The sequence below is a fragment of the Pelobates fuscus genome, chromosome 5 (assembly GCF_036172605.1).
Source record: "Pelobates fuscus isolate aPelFus1 chromosome 5, aPelFus1.pri, whole genome shotgun sequence".
NCBI classification, from domain to species: Eukaryota; Metazoa; Chordata; class Amphibia; order Anura; family Pelobatidae; genus Pelobates; species Pelobates fuscus.
Window position 1 is genome coordinate 360,638,405 of NC_086321.1, and position 18,371 is coordinate 360,656,775.

Consider the following 18,371-nt stretch of genomic DNA (forward strand, 5'->3'; position numbering starts at 1 on the left):
TCTGACTCTTGTTCATGTGTTTTACACTGTACGAAATCACTTTAAATATTTTATCTCTTCACAACCTATGCAATTCATGCCCATTTAACAATGAAAGTCTTACGCTTCCTGCAGCCGAAATCTGAGCCCGAACGTAATTAGTGCCAATTAGGATAATTAAGCAGGGACCGAGATACGTTCTGCAGATGAGAGCAGCTGTTATGCAAATCTTTGTTTCTGGGGAAAAAAATCAGAGCTTCCAGAAAAGCATTACAAGAATTTCTCATTAGCTCGCTCTAAATTGGTAAATTACAGATGTCAAATCTGCTGCTACAGTCCAGAGAACTCTTCAGTAATAGAGTTAGACACAGAGAAGGCTCTGTATAAAGACCAATTCTGGGACAAAGTTCTAACAGTGGAGAGGGCTGCAGGAAAATATCATTAGTTTCCTTGGTGATTGTTCCCCTTATAGAACCATTCACCATTCCCCACAATTGCTTTTGACACAGAACATCAGGTATTTCTCAAGACCTCAACACTGTATACTTGTTAACCCTTTAACAGAAACGGCCCCTTGCAAATACCATTATATTTTCTATTTTCCCTGACCCCACCAGATACTCACCTGGAATCTTCCCATTCCAGGTGGGTTGGACCCTAGTAAAATAATGCTGCCAAACTGAACTTGATCCGTTGCACTCAGTGACGATCATGTGATATTCATAAGCAACTCATCTTGTTGCCAACACTTGTCTGTTAGTCCACCCATTGTACAGCGCTGCATATTTGTTGTCACTTTATAAATAAATAATATGATGTGCAAAGTGCACAGGATTAGTGATGGCATTTTTGTATTTTTTTTTGAGATAATTGACAATGCATTCAAAAAAAAACTTATGAAAGAAAGAAAGAAAAAAAAAGAAAATGTAAAAATAAATAAACTAACAAGCTTGAACTGGCTTTGTTTGTGACAAATCGGTGGCAACCAGGAAGTGGATATATTTTTTTTTATCAGCCTATCCTGGTCCTCTCAATAGGACCACTAAGGGTTTATAGGTGTGTAGTTCAGCAGTCACCATACATTGGATATCTTCGTTCATACATGCTTGCAAGGCTCACACACACAGTTTTATAAACTGCAATAATTACCTGCTAGGCTTAACTCCTCCTCTAGTGGCTGTCTGGTAGACGGCCACTAGAGGGACTTCCGGCTTCTTAGACGACTTTTAGTTGTCTAAACAACGCAGGACATCCTCATGCTATGCATGAGGACCTCCAGCGTTGAATAATGCCTTCCTATGGGGAGATCCGAATTGTCGCCCATGCGCATTAGCTCTCCCCCGCCGGCGGATGTTGCCACTGGACCAGGTAAGTGACTGAAGGAGCGCCGCTGGAGGGGGCCTTGACAGAGAGGGAAGCTATAGTGCCAGGAAAACAAGTTTGTTTTCCTGGAACTAAAGGTTTCCCTTGAAATCCGTTAAATTTGCAACATGCTGTTAAGACTTAAAGGGACACTCCACAGCCAAATAAATAAAAACAAAACACTATTTAGTGGATATACTCCTAATGAAAACAAGGTTATGCATTTTTTTCATTGGGGTAAATCTAAACCTGTTTGCAAAAGCTGCAGATCTCTAGTCTGCAGCCTTTGCAAGTCCCCTCTTGCCCAGACTTTCTGTGGTTGTCTAATCCCAAATTCCCCAAGAGGACACGCTCTTCACACAAAGCACTTCAGCTAAACTGCTGTAGGTGTTTGGAGTGTCCATCTAAGTAATAATGCAGCTGGGAAAACTTAATGTTCAATTAGTACACATTTGTGGATGATCTCTTTTAAATAAAAATATTTATATAAATAAATGTAGTTAATACCACTCAATACAATCTGAAGTTTGTATAAAATACCCTTTTATCCATTGGCATACAGTAAAGTAATATACAAATTACAAGGTGTTCCAGCATAGCAGAATGAAAAGGTCACTCTTGGAATGAGTTTGTTTTGTCTCTGTCCTCCCAAAGCTCTTGGTATTAAATTACCATTTTGTTATTTTAGTTTCCTCTTTCATTGCTTCTACTAACCAGTCTCTGTCGTGATCCTCCTCTGAATCACTCATATCACTCTGATCTGCAGCAAGAAGTCTTGAATAGTTGATTTTCTTTACATGGGGGAGCTTGGGCTGGACTAATAGGAACAGCATAATCCAGAGAACCAAGGTTACGGCACATGCTTGGAAGAGAATGGGGAGGCTAAAACTGCTAATTATGAAACCACTGGCAAAACTTCCTACACTGGCGCCGCAGCCATGGAAGAGGCAGTGTAGGACCAGCTGGAGAGATCTTTCTGTCCCAGGGGTGGCTACATCATCAACTTGTGACAGTACAGTCCACCACAGCGCCCCATTGCTGAAGGCACTCAGAACCTGGATGGGCAACACAGCCCAGGAAGTCCATATAAAGGAGTAAGCCAACAACTGCATGGCCAAACAACCTAGGCCCAGGACGACCATCCATTTAAATGAGATTGCCTTCATAAGCTTTGTTCTGAATATGTACAGTAAAATTTCCGACAGAAGGGCAATGGTGATGGAAAGTCCCATGTACAACTCTGTGCTGCCTACATCCTGCATCCTCCAGAAAAGGAAGTTCTGAGCCGTAGACGCCAATGCCCCGGTCAAGAAAACGGTAACTGACAGCAGGATGACTCGTCCATCATTTCCAATCAGACCTAAGGCTTTCAAAGTTTTGTTGGCATGTTCACTTTTTTTGGAAACGTGAATAGGGAATAAGGGACTCAACATTAAAGTTAAAATTATGAAGACGGAGTAGCCGTAGAAATGCAGGTAGACTCGAGGGATGCTGGCAATGAAGTAACAATCAAGGTTGTCTACCAGCAAGGTAATTAAACTGGAACCCAAGCATGCTCCCAAGTAGCTAAATATCCAAAGTTTTCCATGCCGGTCAGTAGCATCTACAAAGTCAAGATATTCATACAGACTGTCATCAACTGTCCATTCTAGTGGAGAGGCCATGAGCTCCCAAATTATTATAGCTCCCAAAGAAATGAGAAAGTTCTTGTGTTCACCATTAAAGAAATAGCTTGGGTAAGAAAGTTCCAAATTGACATCTCTAACTTTTTTCTTACTAGTGGGTTTGTCAGACCTGTGACTAGAGGAATTTACTTGATTTTCAACCTTGGGAATGTCGATCCTGCCATCATGTACAACTTCGGTGGCAGATGTATTTTGTTGGATAGTAGTCAGACTACTGTTTCCATAATTTGCCTTTTTTAATTTCTCTTCAGGCACATGTGAAGATAGTGATTGATCAGATAACCCTGGAGTGGAGGTTTTTAAATTGATGGATGGACTAGAATGATGTACGGTGGGTTCTAGATCCATTGTGGAATTAACAGAACTTGACATTTCCACACGAGAGCTGGTATTGAAAACCTCTTTAACAGTGACTGTAATTGAGGTAGACACTATTGGAGTGGTTATTGGACTTTCAAGTACTATATGACTGAAACTGCTATTCTGAGGTTGTAATCCACCTAAATTCACAGCACCGGGTGTGATTAATTGATCTTTCCAGGGATTGCTACCATTGCAATGCCTTGAAATTATGTCTTTATCCAGGGGAGGGTAAAAGGTGAGAATTAAGCCAGCTCCTGCTGAGAGAATCAGAGACATCATGATCAGGATGCGCCGTTTGCTGTTGGTTTTAGCCAAGTAAGAGCTCAGAGGTGCCCAGAGAACATAAACAAGATGTTTCATTCCTATTAAAATACCCACAAGAGGGGCACTCAGGCCAAGCTGCCGGAAGAAGATGGTTAAAAAAGGCATCACACAAAAGTTCCCAATGTTGTGGAAGAAGTGGAAGAAGCCAGCTGTTGCCAGGGCCCGGCTGATGTCCCATTGCTTAGGTGAGCTCATGTCTTCAACTTGTAACAGCTATCTTCAGGAAACCTATCAACAGAAGAATACAAGTCAGTTTACAGTTAAATTATGGAATAAGCCTTAAAGGGACACTTCAGCACCATCACAGGTTAAGTGCATTTGATAGGTTTCGGGCTTATAGTCATGCTGTATTTCCTTCTCATTCAAATCTCTAGCTATGCAGAAATACATTAAAAAATAAATAAAAAAAATATATGTGCAGCTTCCTACAACATACCCATAGCCATAGCCAGTCACTGTCCTCCTACGGTCTAAATTGTATTTCAAAGCAGTCCTAAGGGGCAGATAATAAGAGGACACTGGTCTTACTGACACGGATAAGAGCTTGCACTGATCTCTCACTGGCTAATCTAATACAAGGCAACGGAGTACGAGAAGATGGTTTTTGAAAAGGTATGGCTAAGAGTGTGGGACTTTGCTGCAGAAACAGGTTTTGGTTTTCTAAATATCTGAAGGAGGAAACAGTTTGAATATAAAGCCAAAATGTGTTAAATGTACTTAGATTGTTCTGGTGTCCAGGGTGTGCCCAGTTTCACTTTAAATAAATATTTAATTCTAGACTAATTTGGAGCCAAGATATTCCAATCAATTAACACATTTTATATCTAACAGAATATTTAAGTAAAGCCTCATTAGTTTTTATCATTCCAATTGAATACCATTTGAACACTAGAGAATGTAATAGTCATATATAACAGGGAGATACAGAGTTGCTCATTACTCTGACAAACCTCCCACTCTCTCAAAAAACACAAATGGGAGACCATACTGGCCACTCCGTCACACAGGGCAGCAAAATGAGGCAGGAACTTCCTTCTTCTATCGAGATAACTATTGGGAATCGGGATAAGTAACTTATAACATCCACCATCAATTCCTCGTATAAATATATAGTCTCGCCACACTGCTACCTCTCTCCAAGTCACTTTGAAAGAAATGCCCTAAATGCCACTATTTATGAGGGGCCCAAGCATGCATGAGCACTGCATTCCCAGAGAATCATTTTGGAGGTACTGCTTTTGATATTTTATTTATTTTTTTTATCCAGAATAGCCAAGCTTGAATATAAAGCGGACTCTGAACTGAAAATATAGGTTTCCCCAAGATGTAAAATTTATTTTTAATTCACAAATCAAATCCCACGTTCGTGAATAACGATGTACGTGTAATATAGACATGTTAATAAAAACCTGACTAGGACACCTGGCAATGTAGAAGATATTTAGGCTTACAAAAATCAAAATGTCCGCTTCCAATAGGATGAATGGCTATTACCGAATTGAATGGGATGTTACTATTACCCAACTGAATGGTAATCATTTTATCTACCTCGAAAGGATGAAGGGCTATTACCGAATTGAATGGGATGTTACTATTACCCAACTGAATGGTACTCATTTTATCTACCTCGAAAGGATGAAGGGCTGAGTTGACCCTACCGGGATTTGAACAGATTTATAAGCCCACCGAGTTATCTCACCAGCATTATACAGAGAACTTGAAGATAGATTCATTTTATTGTATTTATCCTATGGAGACATTTCACTGAAAAAAATGTTTTGGGTCAAAAGAGGTTGTTGCATTACAACACTGAAAACCAAAGTGTTGTTTTTTTTTTTTTTTTATAGCTTAAGCTACCTAAATTGAATAGGGCGGGTTAACAAGAAAAGAAACAAAACTCATTTAGACAGCAAATATGCAGAGAGTTGGCAAAGTAAATATTGGCCTCTAGCAATAGTCCTTAACATAGTTCCAGTTCCTGGTGTGATAAGGTGTGTAGCTACACCTGCTGATCTAGTTCCCAAAACCAGTCGTCTTTTACCATACAAAATCTCTATAAAAATAGAAAGTGTGTGCTTTGTATGGTATTATAAAGGAAAAGAAATCTTTGCTTTGAAATTCGGAGGGTGATATAAACTATAAATTCTGGAAAACTGGACAAGAAACTTGCACTTCTTTGGCCAAAATAGCAAAGTCTGTCTGAGTAGCTTTACAATGTGATCAGTTTGCGAAAATTGCAATTTCCTCGTCAACTTTCCACATTGTTGTTTTAAAATAAATAAATAAATGCATCTATTCTTTAGAACAATCTCGAAAAAGCACAGCTGAAACAGCAACTTCATAGTACATATAGTAAATAAAGAAAAAGAATGGAAATGGATACTTTGTAAAATGTAAATTTAGATCTTTTTTTGTAGGGATAATTACTTTTCAAAATGTGTCTTACAAACAGAATGGGTGTACTTCAATTCTTTTCATGGTATTTTAGTAAGGTAGGATAGTTAAAGCACTGGTCAGAACAGGTCAGTCAGGTACTACCACCTAGCCAATATCAGTCCCACACCCTGACCCTAAAGTACTAGCTGGTACAAAATACCAAAAGAAATTATTTTATCTTTTAATCACATGGCTTCCTCGGGTGACATCCCAGATATTATCACTTTTCATAACATCCAATATAAAAAGGTGTGTGGGCGGGGGGGGGGGACAGTATGAGTAAGGATAGTACAGGTGAGTGTGAGTGGGGACAGTAGAGTATAAGTGAATGTGAGTGACGATAGAGCAGAATAAGGGAGTATGAGTGAGGATATGGTAGTATAAGTGAATATGAGTAAGGATAGTACAGGTGAGTGTAAGTGGGGACAGTAGAGTATAAGTGAATGTGAGTGAGGACAGTACAGGTGAGTGTGGATAGGGCAGTATTAGCTAGTGTGGATAGGGCAGTATTAGTGAGTGAGGATAGGGCAGTATTAGTGAGTATGAGTGAGGATATGGCAGTATAAGTGAATATGAGTAAGGATAGTACAGGTGAGTGTGAGTGGGGACAGTAGAGTATAAGTGAATGTGAGTGACGATAGAGCAGAATAAGGGAGTATGAGTGAGGATATGGTAGTATAAGTGAATATGAGTAAGGATAGTACAGGTGAGTGTAAGTGGGGACAGTAGAGTATAAGTGAATGTGAGTGAGGACAGTACAGGTGAGTGTGGATAGGGCAGTATTAGTGAGAGTGAGGATAGGGCAGTATTAGTGAGTGTGAGTGAGGATAGGGCAGTATTAGTGAGAGTGAGGATAGGGCAGTATTAGTGAGTGTGAGGATAGGGCAGTATTAGTGAGTGTGAGTGAGGATAGGGCAGTATTAGTGAGAGTGAGGATAGGGCAGTATTAGTGAGTGTGAGGATAGGGCAGTATTAGTGAGTGTGAGTGAGGATAGGGCAGTATTAGTGAGAGTGAGGATAGGGCAGTATTAGTGAGTGTGAGTGAGGATACCTGTATTGAAGCTGTCTGTTGGTGGCGCTGTGCAGGGGGTGACCCTGCTGCTCCCTATAGGGAGAGAGTGAGGGGTCTCTGTGTCCGAGTGTGTCAGACCCTCCACATCCTGACACAATCCTGCTGCACCTGCTACCGGCCCCGCCCTCTCGCCTGCTGCCGGCCCCGCCCCCTGCCGCCTCATCCTCTACCTGTCTAACTCCTTTACCTACTGACCAGCTAATACCCCTGTCTGCACTAGCCCCGCCCACTTCACCTGTCTCGTGCCCCGCCTCCGCCTGCAGCTCGCGGAGACACGTCACCAGGCCTCCAGGGCGCTGCCAGCCTACAGACCAGGCCCCGCCCCCTGCAAGGCGAGACCCTAAAGCCAATCCCAGGCCCACCGGCTCGCGCGGTTGCTAGGAAACAGGTAGCTTCTGCTCGTGACCTACCACCGAGTAGCGCTTTGAAATAGACTGTACTCTCGCTGGAGGACTGGGTGATCTGCTGACACCTACCGGCGATAAAGCTAACTGCTGCTGCTTGGGGATTTGTGCGTTACACTGGGCGCAGCATGCAGGTCGCTAATAAGGTGTGGGTCACTTTAAAAAGTACAGGTTAGTAGTTTGACAGTAGAGAGTGTTTTTTTTTGAAGTTTTAGGTCAATATAGTCAATCTCTTGAAATATTGAATTCATTTTCGGCTTTTTTCACTAAAAACTGAATTGTAACAAATTAAAATTCAAGTAAAATGTAGAATTTTTTTTATTATTATTATTACTTAGGAATTTTGGCTTGATTTTGAAAAGTTTTTTCAGGCCTCCGCAGTCAAGCTGAAAAAAAAAAAAGCTGAATTAAAGGAGTTTTGCAGCATGGTATAAATTATGTTTATTAGCTTTTAATTGACAAGTATTAATTGTGTTGCAGATTTGTTGCTAAAATAGACTCAACAACATTGGTGTTTCGACCTAAAGTTTAAATTTTTCCCGTCAGCTCTCTACAACGTGTTTGGTAAGTATCCCCATTATTTTTTTCATACTGTAACAATTGACAATAAGCTCATTGTTGTGACAGTAGAAAAATATTCTTTTGGTGGGGCTCTGCCCTGGTCGGTGTGCATTGAGGGTGTAGGAGCCATGATGGAGCAACTCCCTGACATAGGCATCCTGGGTGCCAGCTATGCTTTACCCCAAAGCGCAGATAATTTAGTGTACTTTGGGTGCCAGGATGTAACATCATATCCCAGTATTTACAGCTTGTAGTAATGCAAACAGACACTCTCCTGCTCTGCCAACAATAGACATTGGGGAGAGCATCCAAAACCATCCCACTCCTTCCATTTCTTCCCCTTTAGGCAGGGTCGTAGCTAAATGGCAAAAAAAAAAAAACAGGGGCTTTAGCCCAAGAGTGTGTTTTGTGGCTCCTTTGAAATAAATTGGCGTAAGCCCCTCCTAAAACCAGCCCTATTGGGGGGCGTGGCCGAACCGTCGATGAGCCTAGACGTGCTTCATTAGAGCTCCGCACCCACTGCGCCCTTAAGCCCACAAAAGCGACCTAAATCGACCTTAAATTACCCCACAAAGGGTCCCCCAACATGGAGAGGAAGATCCCCACGAAAAAAGGGAAAAAAAACGCGGACTCCGGGGGCTCCGTCCTCGACCACTTCGCCATGCAGCGGCATGGTCGGACGGGAAGCCAAGATGGCGACGGAGGATCCCCGCGCACCCCGACTCGGGCCGACACTGAAGCATCGACTATTGAGCAGGATACAGTCCTGGCCAAACTGGCTGAAGTCAGGGCTTTCCTGGCTGGCGAAATAGCCAAGTCGACGGCCGTGCTTCAGGCGGACATAGGGGCCTTGGGAGAGCGCACTGCAGCCCTGGAGGACCGCATGGATACCACCGCACGTGCCCACAACGATGTAGTCGACAGGGTGAACCGGATGGCAGCCCATATGGTCGAAACTGACCTGGCACTGGAGGACATGGCAAACAGATCCCGGAGGAACAACCTCCGCCTTAGGGGGCTCCCTGAAGTGAGGGACGAAAATCTGCGGGAGATCCTGCTTTCCCTCCTCCGGCCTCTCCTCCCTGGCCTCCCTGAAGAGCAGTGGCACATCGAGCGGGTGCACAGAGCCCTGCGAGCTCAGAGGACTGACACTAACACCCCGAGGGACGTCATCGTGCGCTTCCTATACTTTGGCACTAAGGAGGCCCTTATGAAAGCAAGCCGTGATGGGCCCATCCGGCACGATGGGGCAGCTATCTCCCTCTACCAGGACCTGGCACCATCTACGCTGCAACGCCGGAGGGAGTGGCGGCCGATCACGGAGGCCTTGAGAGGAGCAGGCCTGAAGTATGCCTGGGGCTTCCCTTTTAAGCTGCTGGTGTTCCGGGGAGACCGGGCACACGTTTTGTCACCGGGTGGCGACCCTCAACGTTTCCTGCGGAACCTTGGAGTGCAACCGCCCCCAGAGCTCCCTGATGTATCCCTGTACTTTGATGATCTCCCTCAGCTGCCGAACGACTGGAGTGCTGCTGGAGCCAAGGGCCACCGCTGACGACCGGAGGGTATTGTATGTTTCTCACACCGTACTCGGTGGACCCCAGCCTTTTGGGACCGGCCCCGGAGGGATGTCTTTTCTGCATCCCACTTGGGGTGGGGGCCTCGGGGGGGGTCTACATGGGCCGGGGTGGTTGTCACCTCCCAGTTGGGTCGGGGAGCGGGAAGTGGGGCTGGGGTCCTTGCAGAGCGTTTGAAGCTCTGGATGGGTCCGGATCCGAAGTGCTTCCCTTACACCCCTTCTGTTTTTAATTATCCCTATTAACCTGCTGGATTCCTTCTTACGACTACTTATTACCCCCAGTTGAATGTTTGTTCTTAGTTTTTTAATCACCACTTCTGTCAAGGAACGGAGGGTTTTTGGCCACCCGGGAGCCCCACACTTGGTTTGGGTGGGATTGGGGCAGGGTGCTTCCCAAGGCTCGATTTTCTACAGCGGACTTAGTGTGCTGGAACGTAGGCACAAGTCTACCTTGCAACTTGCTACAGCCCTGACTGTCCCTATATAATGCACCACCAGACTGGTGCTGTACCGGCTATGAGTATTGTGAACGTCATGCCAATGTGTTGCTAAATCGCCTATGTGATGTATTCACTGTATCTCCCCCTTTGCACTCGCCTCCCCCCCCCTCTTTCCTCCCCCCCCTCTTTCCTCCCCCCCCTCTTTCCTCCCCCCCCTCTCTTCTCCCCCCCCTCTCTTCTCCCCCCCCTCTCTCCTCCCCCCCTCTCTCCTCCCCCCCTCTTACCCTCCCCCCCTTTCCTCCCCCCCCTCCCCCCCTTTCCTCCCCCCCCTCTCCTCCTTTCCTCCCCCCCTCTACCGCCCATTGGATTCAATGTATGTATGCTTCAGAACAGTGTTCATGTACACTTCTCCTCCAACATAGTCGTACATGCCTCTGGAAACATAGAGGACATGAAAACAGTAGTGGTTAATAAAAAAAAAAAAAAAAAAAAAAAAAAAAAAAAAAATGCATATATATATAATGACTTGAAAATCCCACAAAAAAAAAAAAAAAAAAAAAAAAAAAGAAAAGGGGAAAAATAATAAAAATAGAAGACAAAAGTTAAAAAGGGACTAACCAGGGGGGCTTCACACCTACAAGTTTATCTCCACTATTGCAAACCGCTCAAAGTCTTTATGTTTAATAGTTAATCAGCGTAAGAAAACGAAAAAATAAAAAATAATAAAAATAAAACAGTAAAACTCAACATAAAATTAAAAAAAAAAAAAAAAAAAACAAAAAAAAACATACAGGGGTACTGATATGAGTAGGATGAGGAAATCTGTAGATAGACATCAAGAGGACTAGAACTAACTTTTGTATATGGTTTCTGTCATTGCCTTACGTTGTATGGTGTTCTAGATTTCGAGTAATTATAGAGTCTGGGGGACGTCATAAAATCCCTTCGAATTACAGTTTTTGTAAATTACTGATGCATATCCTTTTACTGCTTTCTGGTAATCGGGCTAGACTCGGCCAATATTAATAATGTTGACATGAACCCTAGTGGTGCCTCTGGCGTGTGGGGGGGGGGTGGGCGCCTTGCCCCCATTTTTATTTTTTATTTTTCAATCCTCCGCACTGCTGGGTTTCTCCTTTGGGGGTTGTGACCGCCCATGGGATGATCTCGACGCTGAGTGCCCTGTTCCCCCCCCCCGCATGGCAGTGGTACTTCTTTCATTTGTAGACCGCGTTGTGCGGTTGATTCCTCCGATTCACCAATGTTCTTCCGCTATATTATCTGTCCCCATTGTCTGGCCTATGTGTATATCTCTGTTTTGTGTTTTTATTTCAACTGGGTATTCTGTTTTCAATTTTAAGTATTACTTGCGGTGTAATTCCTGTACATGTTGTTAGGCTATGGATACTACAGGATTGGGGATGGTTTTAGGATCTATCTCCAGGGCTCGCAGTCAAGGGCTGACCCGACCGGACATAGCTAGGGTCCTGGACGGGTGGCGGACAGATTCAGCTTCCTAGGCCCCACTTACGGGGGGTGGAACGGTGGCGAGTCAAGGGCCCCCAGTGGTGGATCTGCCGATTTTCCTAGACCTCTAACCGGATGGGGTCCTATCTAGGTCTATACAGATTCTAGGGGGCGCGAGGGAGCGGGAGCTCAGGGATCCTTGCTCCCTTATCGCGTTGATCGTGGTGGGAGATGAGGGAACACGCTACCCACAACACACTGGCTACTAGTGAGACCAGTGCTTCTCTGCATCCGACTAGATTTGGATGTCTCGGTTCTTCTTCTTTTTCTTTCCTTCTTTTCTTCTTCTCTTTCCTTGTTCTCTCTTCAAGAGGCGCGGAGCTGGGGGGCGGGGGGTGCGGGGGGATCTCGGCGGGGTCGCGTGATTCGGAAGGTCCAGGTGCCCGGCAGCGGGGATGGCCTGATACATGATGGCACTTAAAATCACTACATTGAACGTTAAGGGCCTCAACGCTCCTAGGAAGCGTCGACTCTTATTCAGGGAACTAAAGAGGCTACACACAGATATAGCATTTATACAGGAAACACACCTACCTAAGCAGGCCAAGTTTGGTCTGAAGGACCATGTCTTCAAAGGATCCTATGAAGCTAGATCGTTTCGCAAACGCAACGGCGTGGCCATTCTTGTCAGAAACAGCTGCCCTTTTAGGAAAGTGGTCCAAGAAGCAGACCCGGAGGGTCGGTATATCATAGTCTCGGGCGTCTTGCACTCGCATACAATTCATCTCATTAATTTATATGCCCCGAACCAGCCAGATCCGGCCTACTGGAAGACTATCCAAGAGAAGATAGCGGCATTGCCCTACGGTATGATTTATGTTGGAGGGGATTTCAATGCGACTCCGTGCCCGGCCGTGGACAGGAGCACGCGGGACGGAACCCCGAGATCCCACGGCAGAGGGGGCCAAGACCGACTGCTCAACCGGTTTTTGATGGACACTGGTTTGGTTGATGTTTGGCGCGCTCACCACCCGGGAGACACAGAATACACGTACTACTCAGCGCCGCATGGCACGTATTCTAGGATCGATCTCTTCTTAACTAATGTAGTGGGAATGCCCAGGATACTCGACTCGAGAATCGGTGATATTTCATGGTCGGACCACGCAGATTTGACCATTTCCTTGGGCAACCTCTGCGTGGCCTCTCCATGGAACTGGAAGTTAAACGCGTCCTTATTACAAGACCCCGCTTTGAGGGAGCAGATCCGGCAGGAAATACTGGAATATTTTGAAGCAAACGATACCCCGGACGTACATGTGAGCACGATCTGGGCAGCACATAAGGCTGTGATCAGGGGATCTCTCATCAAGTTGGCTACCAGACGAAAGAAACAGAAACATTCTAGATTGGAAACATTGCTGGGACGGCTGAGGACCCTTGAACTAAAACACCAAACGGCCCCTGACACAGAGACTTACGAGCGATTGGAGGCGGTTAGGAGGGATATTAGGACTTTACTGCTAGATGATGCGGCACGCTCCATGGTGTGGTCGAGGCGGACTTTTTACGAAAAATCCAATAAAATGGATTCACTCCTAGCCAGGACTCTGCGTCCCAAACAGGATCGTACGCACATAACAGCAATAAGACACCCAGATGGCACGACCAGAACAAGGCCCGACGAGATTGCTCGGGTTTTTGAGAACTTTTATAAGCAATTATACAACCATACTCCAGATAAACAGACATATGATGAAACTGAAGAAAGGACCATACTCGAATATCTCGATAAGCTCGGGATGACTAAACTCAAGAGGGAAACAGTGAGTGTTCTTGCTGCTGATATCACCGAGGAGGAAGTTTATAAAGCCATTTCCGACTTGAAAGGCAACAAGGCACCGGGACCAGATGGCTTCGATGGCTCCTATTATAAAATTTTTAAGGAAGAACTAGCGCCTCCACTGACCAGGCTCTTTGCCGCTCTCAGGCAGGGGGATCAGCTGGATCCGACCATGGCCCTCGCTACTATCGTTTTGATACCCAAACCAGACAAGGACCCCCTTGCACCTGAACATTACAGACCTATCTCACTGATCAACCATGATCTTAAGATCTTAGCGAAAATACAAGCAGAAAGACTGAATCCGTTGCTGACCTCTCTGGTCCACGCCGACCAAGTGGGTTTCATTCAGGACAGACAGCTATTTGAAAATACTCGGAGGAACATCGACCTGATCTGGAAGCAAGCTACCTCAAAAATGCCGACGTTAGTGGTAGCTATCGACGCAGAAAAGGCTTTCGATAGGGTGAGGTGGCAATTTTTGTTCACGGTGCTGAAACATCTGGGGTTCCCGGACGAATACATAACAACCACGAAGGCTATGTACCACGACGTACGGGCACAAGTACAGATTACAGGAGCCCCTATGACGCCATTTCGGCTATATAACGGAACCAGACAGGGTTGCCCACTCTCCCCCCTTCTTTTCGTGCTAGCACTGGAACCACTACTCCAAGCTATAAGGCAACATCCGAACATAAGGGGTGTGCGGGTGGGAAATAGGGAATTCACTGTATCGGCGTACGCCGACGATGTCCTCCTTACCATCACCAACCCCTTGGATTCTATGGCTGCTATACAAGAGGTCATAAGAGAGTATGGCGCGACATCGGGTTATAAAGCAAACATGGAAAAGACCAGTGCAATGCCGATTCACATGCCAGATACCGACGTACACCGCATCCGAGAGACCTATGGACTTCGAGTGGAAAGGGAGGCCTTAAAGTACTTGGGCATTCAACTTACGGCTGACCCACTACGCCTATACTCCGCTAATTATGACCCCATGCTTCGAACATTGACTGGAGATTTAGAGAAGTGGACGGACAAGCCAATCTCCTGGATCGGACGGATCAACTCGGTTAAAATGAACGTCCTCCCACGTATTCTGTTTTTATTCCAGGCTTTACCTATTCGAGTTACAAAAACCCAATTGACTCCGTTACAAAGATCAATAGGTGAGTTCATATGGCAGAATAGGAGACATAGGATATCTAGACAGGTCCTATACAGACGTAAGGATAGAGGGGGATTGGGCCTACCGAACCTATATTTCTACTATTTAGCTGCCCAGTTGACACAGGTAGCGACGTGGCACTCTTCACCGGAAGGGAGGCGGTGGGTGGAGATAGAATCCGAGATAACGGGGTGGGACGTCCCCCAGTTTACCATGTGGGTCCCGAAGGACCATAGGCCTCGGATACGGGCACTTTGCCCGTCCATTCAAAATTCACTCCGCATTTGGGACGAGAACGGTCGCAAATACGGACTGGCATCATCCCCCTCCCCCTTAACCCCGATACTCCGGAATAGGGAATTTCCGCCGGGAATGGCTCCTAGAGAATTTCAGAATCTGGAAAGATTAGGGTTGCAGCGGATTCATCAACTTTACCATAATGGGCAGATAGTCCAATTTGCAGACCTTCAGCGAGAATCCCACTTAACACCAACGGACTTTTTTCGCTATCTTCAGATTCGGGACTTTGCTAGAAAGCCCCACATAAAGGGAGCTGCGCAAGCAGGGTTGACATTCTATGAGAAATTATGCCGAGATGGAACCGTCCCCAAGGGTATGATAACACACTTGTACGCCCACCTTAGCACGGAGAACAAAGAATGGGGCCGTTTGGCCTACGCTGCCCAGTGGGAGGCGGATCTGGGAGAAGTTTTGGAAGGAGTGGATTGGCAGGAAATATGGGAAGCTAACAAAAGTTCATCCGTTTGCGTCACCCTCCAAGAACAAACATGGAAGACCATGTTCCGCTGGTATACCACTCCTGTCAAACTCTATAAGATGCGTAAACTGGATACGGATGATTGCTGGAGGGGATGTGGTACCAGGGGTACGTATCTCCACATGTGGTGGGAATGCCCGAAACTACGCAGCTTCTGGAAGGCAGTTGAAGGCCTATTGACGCAGACCTTTAACAAGCCCCTACTATTAGACCCGTGGGTATACCTACTGAACAGATCCATTGACGGATGGACCAAAAGGGAGCAGACTCTTGTCCACAAAATAACCCTTGGGGCTAGACGAACTATTGCCACAGCTTGGCTCTCTCCTGCAGGGCCGGAGATTTCGGGAGTGATATCTAGGATTCGAGACTGCCGACTGATGGATGATCTGACAGCACGAGTGAAGGGGACGACGGAGAAATTCATAAAACTTTGGGAGCCCTGGGATAATAGTTTAGCAGGATCTACGTAGACGGACCATACACATCAGTATGATGGGGTATGGGGGGCCCTGGGGTTTTTTTCCGTCCCGCGCTGGCCCAGGCTGGTCGTCCCGCTCTTGCCGCGTCCCGGTTCCGGCGCCTCGCCTTATTTCTCTCTTCTCTCTATCTGGACTTTTTCCTTTTCTCCTTCTTCTTCGACCACCCTTACTTCTCGGTTCTCGAGCGATGGGGGTGGGTCTCTCTTTATAACATAGGTCTAATTCTATCTTATTCCTTATTTTGCCTGCCTTACCAACATCTCCTCAGGTGCGATCGGTGTGATAAGGGAAGGTGGAGACCTGGTATTATCCGGTTCCCTTTCCTATTAACCCCCTTAGGGGACGACTTAGAATTGCCTGAGACTTATAAACAACCTTCATAGAGAGCCAGATGACTTAGATGACTTAAACGGGGAAGCCAGGGGTGGTTGTGCATTTGCTATCAGTTCGCTTCTCGAATCACCACCATTAGCTATTACCCACCTGACACGTAGCTTTATGTACTTGTGCCTCCTGTCGAATCGAACACCGGGGACTTAAACCAAAACATATTAGAATGATACCGAATCCCCGATGGGAGGCGGGTGGAATGGAATTTAGGGATAGGCGTGTCTTGTAGACAGATATCGATTAAGATTGCTTCTGGTTAAGAATGCTCTTTTACGCTCAGGCTTCTGCGCAGGCCACACGGTCATATTGTTTCTGTTTTGACAAATGCAGGCAAGAGCGGGGAATTTAAATACTGATGCCATATAAAAAACACAAAATCCTCGATGGGGGGCAATTTGTATAGCATTTACAAGGGGGCTTGTGATATGGGCATATTTGCATTATTACGTTCACATTACTGTTCTTTTGTACTTTGGCTTCTGCGCAAGCCTTCGAATTGTCTAATTCTTGCCTTACCCATTGTATGCAAAAATAAAGAATTTAAAAAAAAAAAAATAAAACCAGCCCTATTCTATACCACAAGTCCAAACCTAAATACTATTGTGTTCATAATTCGAGGTATCATTTCTGAGTTTTACCCGTGACTCTGGGCTAGCAATGAAATGTTGCCAAAATTAGACCCATTGGTTTTAACAACCTCACTTACAGGCTCCAGTCCTGTTATCTCCCCGTAGCAATGTCCCTGGCATCAGGTGATCAGTAGTAGTTGGAGAAATAGTACAATTGTTTGAGTGTTACTGTATGTGAGTGTATTATTATGAGTGTTAGTGGAACTGCATTGGTATGAGTCTATGGATATGTGGGGATTTGTGTCTGTGTCATAGTCTATCGGGGTTATTCTTTAAACACAGAGTTTTAGCAAAATAAATCCGAGTTGCAAAATTTAGACCAGCAATGGGGCAATGTGAGCATGTGATTAAAAGTCCATTGTGTATGCTGTGCAAGGTGTAGGTTGGTTAGGTGGCAAGCCCTTACATCAGACATTCCTTATATCACTAGTGACGCAGTGCACAAAGCTGTCCTACTCCAGAGTCTCACTCCCTCCCCTCCTAGTTTCGTACCTCCCAATACTGGAAGAGTTGTTGTAGTATATGTATTCCATATCCATAGATGTGAGCAAGGAGTATGTCGGCTGTGCACAGCCACATGGGCCAAATTCCCTCCCTGTACACTGTTCAGGTCTCTGGACACTTTTGCCTGGATTTGCATTAACATATATTTTTAAAGAAAAAGGCATGACTAGCTCTGTACACACCTGTGTTTATTACAGTGTTTATTTTGGCAGCAAATCTCAATTTAGTTTTAGTCATTTTTTTTTTTTCAATTCTTTATTTTTAGCGTGCTTAAAGGTACAATCAAGCATGCAATGCCCCAACAGCATTTGCAAACATTTCAATGACACATCAAGTCAGTAGCAGGGCATGTAATAATGTTGCACATTTTCTTAAAGTAAAAGAATATATATGAGGGAACTGGTGCATTTCTAGTGAGGTAAAACAAAAGGAGAAAACAGACATGTGTATTTACAGATTGGGAGTAAGGGGGCCCCCTGTGCTTGCAGCCTAGGTGCTGTTCGGGAATGGCCCTGTATCCGATGTTGGGCCAAGCACCAGTGTCTGGTGCCAGTGTCGCTATGTGCGGGGGGGTGTAGATGTGGCTCCGCCTCTCAGGTGGCCTGGGTGGTCCCGGTATTGGGGGAGGGGGGGATTATGTGAGGTTAGACGTTAGCTAACAGCCACGGTGTGACCCAAGACGTATGAGTGTGAGTGTCTCCGCATCTAGGGAGCGGACCAATTGTGTTAATAAAACATGTATTCAAACCATATCAACCAAACTTATAACGGGAGTAAAACAGAGTTATGCTTAGTAGGTGCTCCCATTAGGGGCGCTCAGGTAGGGACCACTGTCTGTGCAACGCGGGCCGAGCCTCTTGGGACAAAAGTCTCGGCGGTAGCCGGGTTCCACTCGTGGG

At 45.5% G+C, this 18,371-nt stretch overlaps 1 protein-coding gene across 2 annotated transcripts; it reads right to left on the bottom strand.

The window, feature by feature from the left end:
• Positions 1 to 1,862: 1,862 nt before the first annotated feature.
• MFSD6L (major facilitator superfamily domain containing 6 like) lies at positions 1,863 to 7,574 on the bottom strand. Of its 2 annotated transcripts, none has more exons than XM_063453359.1 (2): positions 7,457 to 7,574; positions 1,863 to 3,941 (listed from the first exon to the last, which is right to left on the bottom strand). In XM_063453359.1, the coding sequence occupies exon 2, from the start codon at positions 3,906 to 3,908 to the stop codon at positions 2,010 to 2,012; it is 1,899 nt and encodes a 632-aa protein (XP_063309429.1). In that variant the 5' UTR covers positions 3,909 to 3,941; positions 7,457 to 7,574; the 3' UTR covers positions 1,863 to 2,009. The 2 variants fall into 2 exon arrangements, with proteins under 2 accessions (XP_063309429.1, XP_063309428.1); XM_063453358.1 differs by lacking the exon at positions 7,457 to 7,574 and adding an exon at positions 7,201 to 7,340.
• Positions 7,575 to 18,371: the final 10,797 nt, after the last annotated feature.

Bases quoted from the DNA above. Each gene is read 5' to 3' on its own strand.
- MFSD6L (XM_063453359.1), bottom strand. From the start codon at position 3,908: ATGAGCTCACCTAAGCAATGGGACATCAGCCGGGCCCTGGCAACAGCT.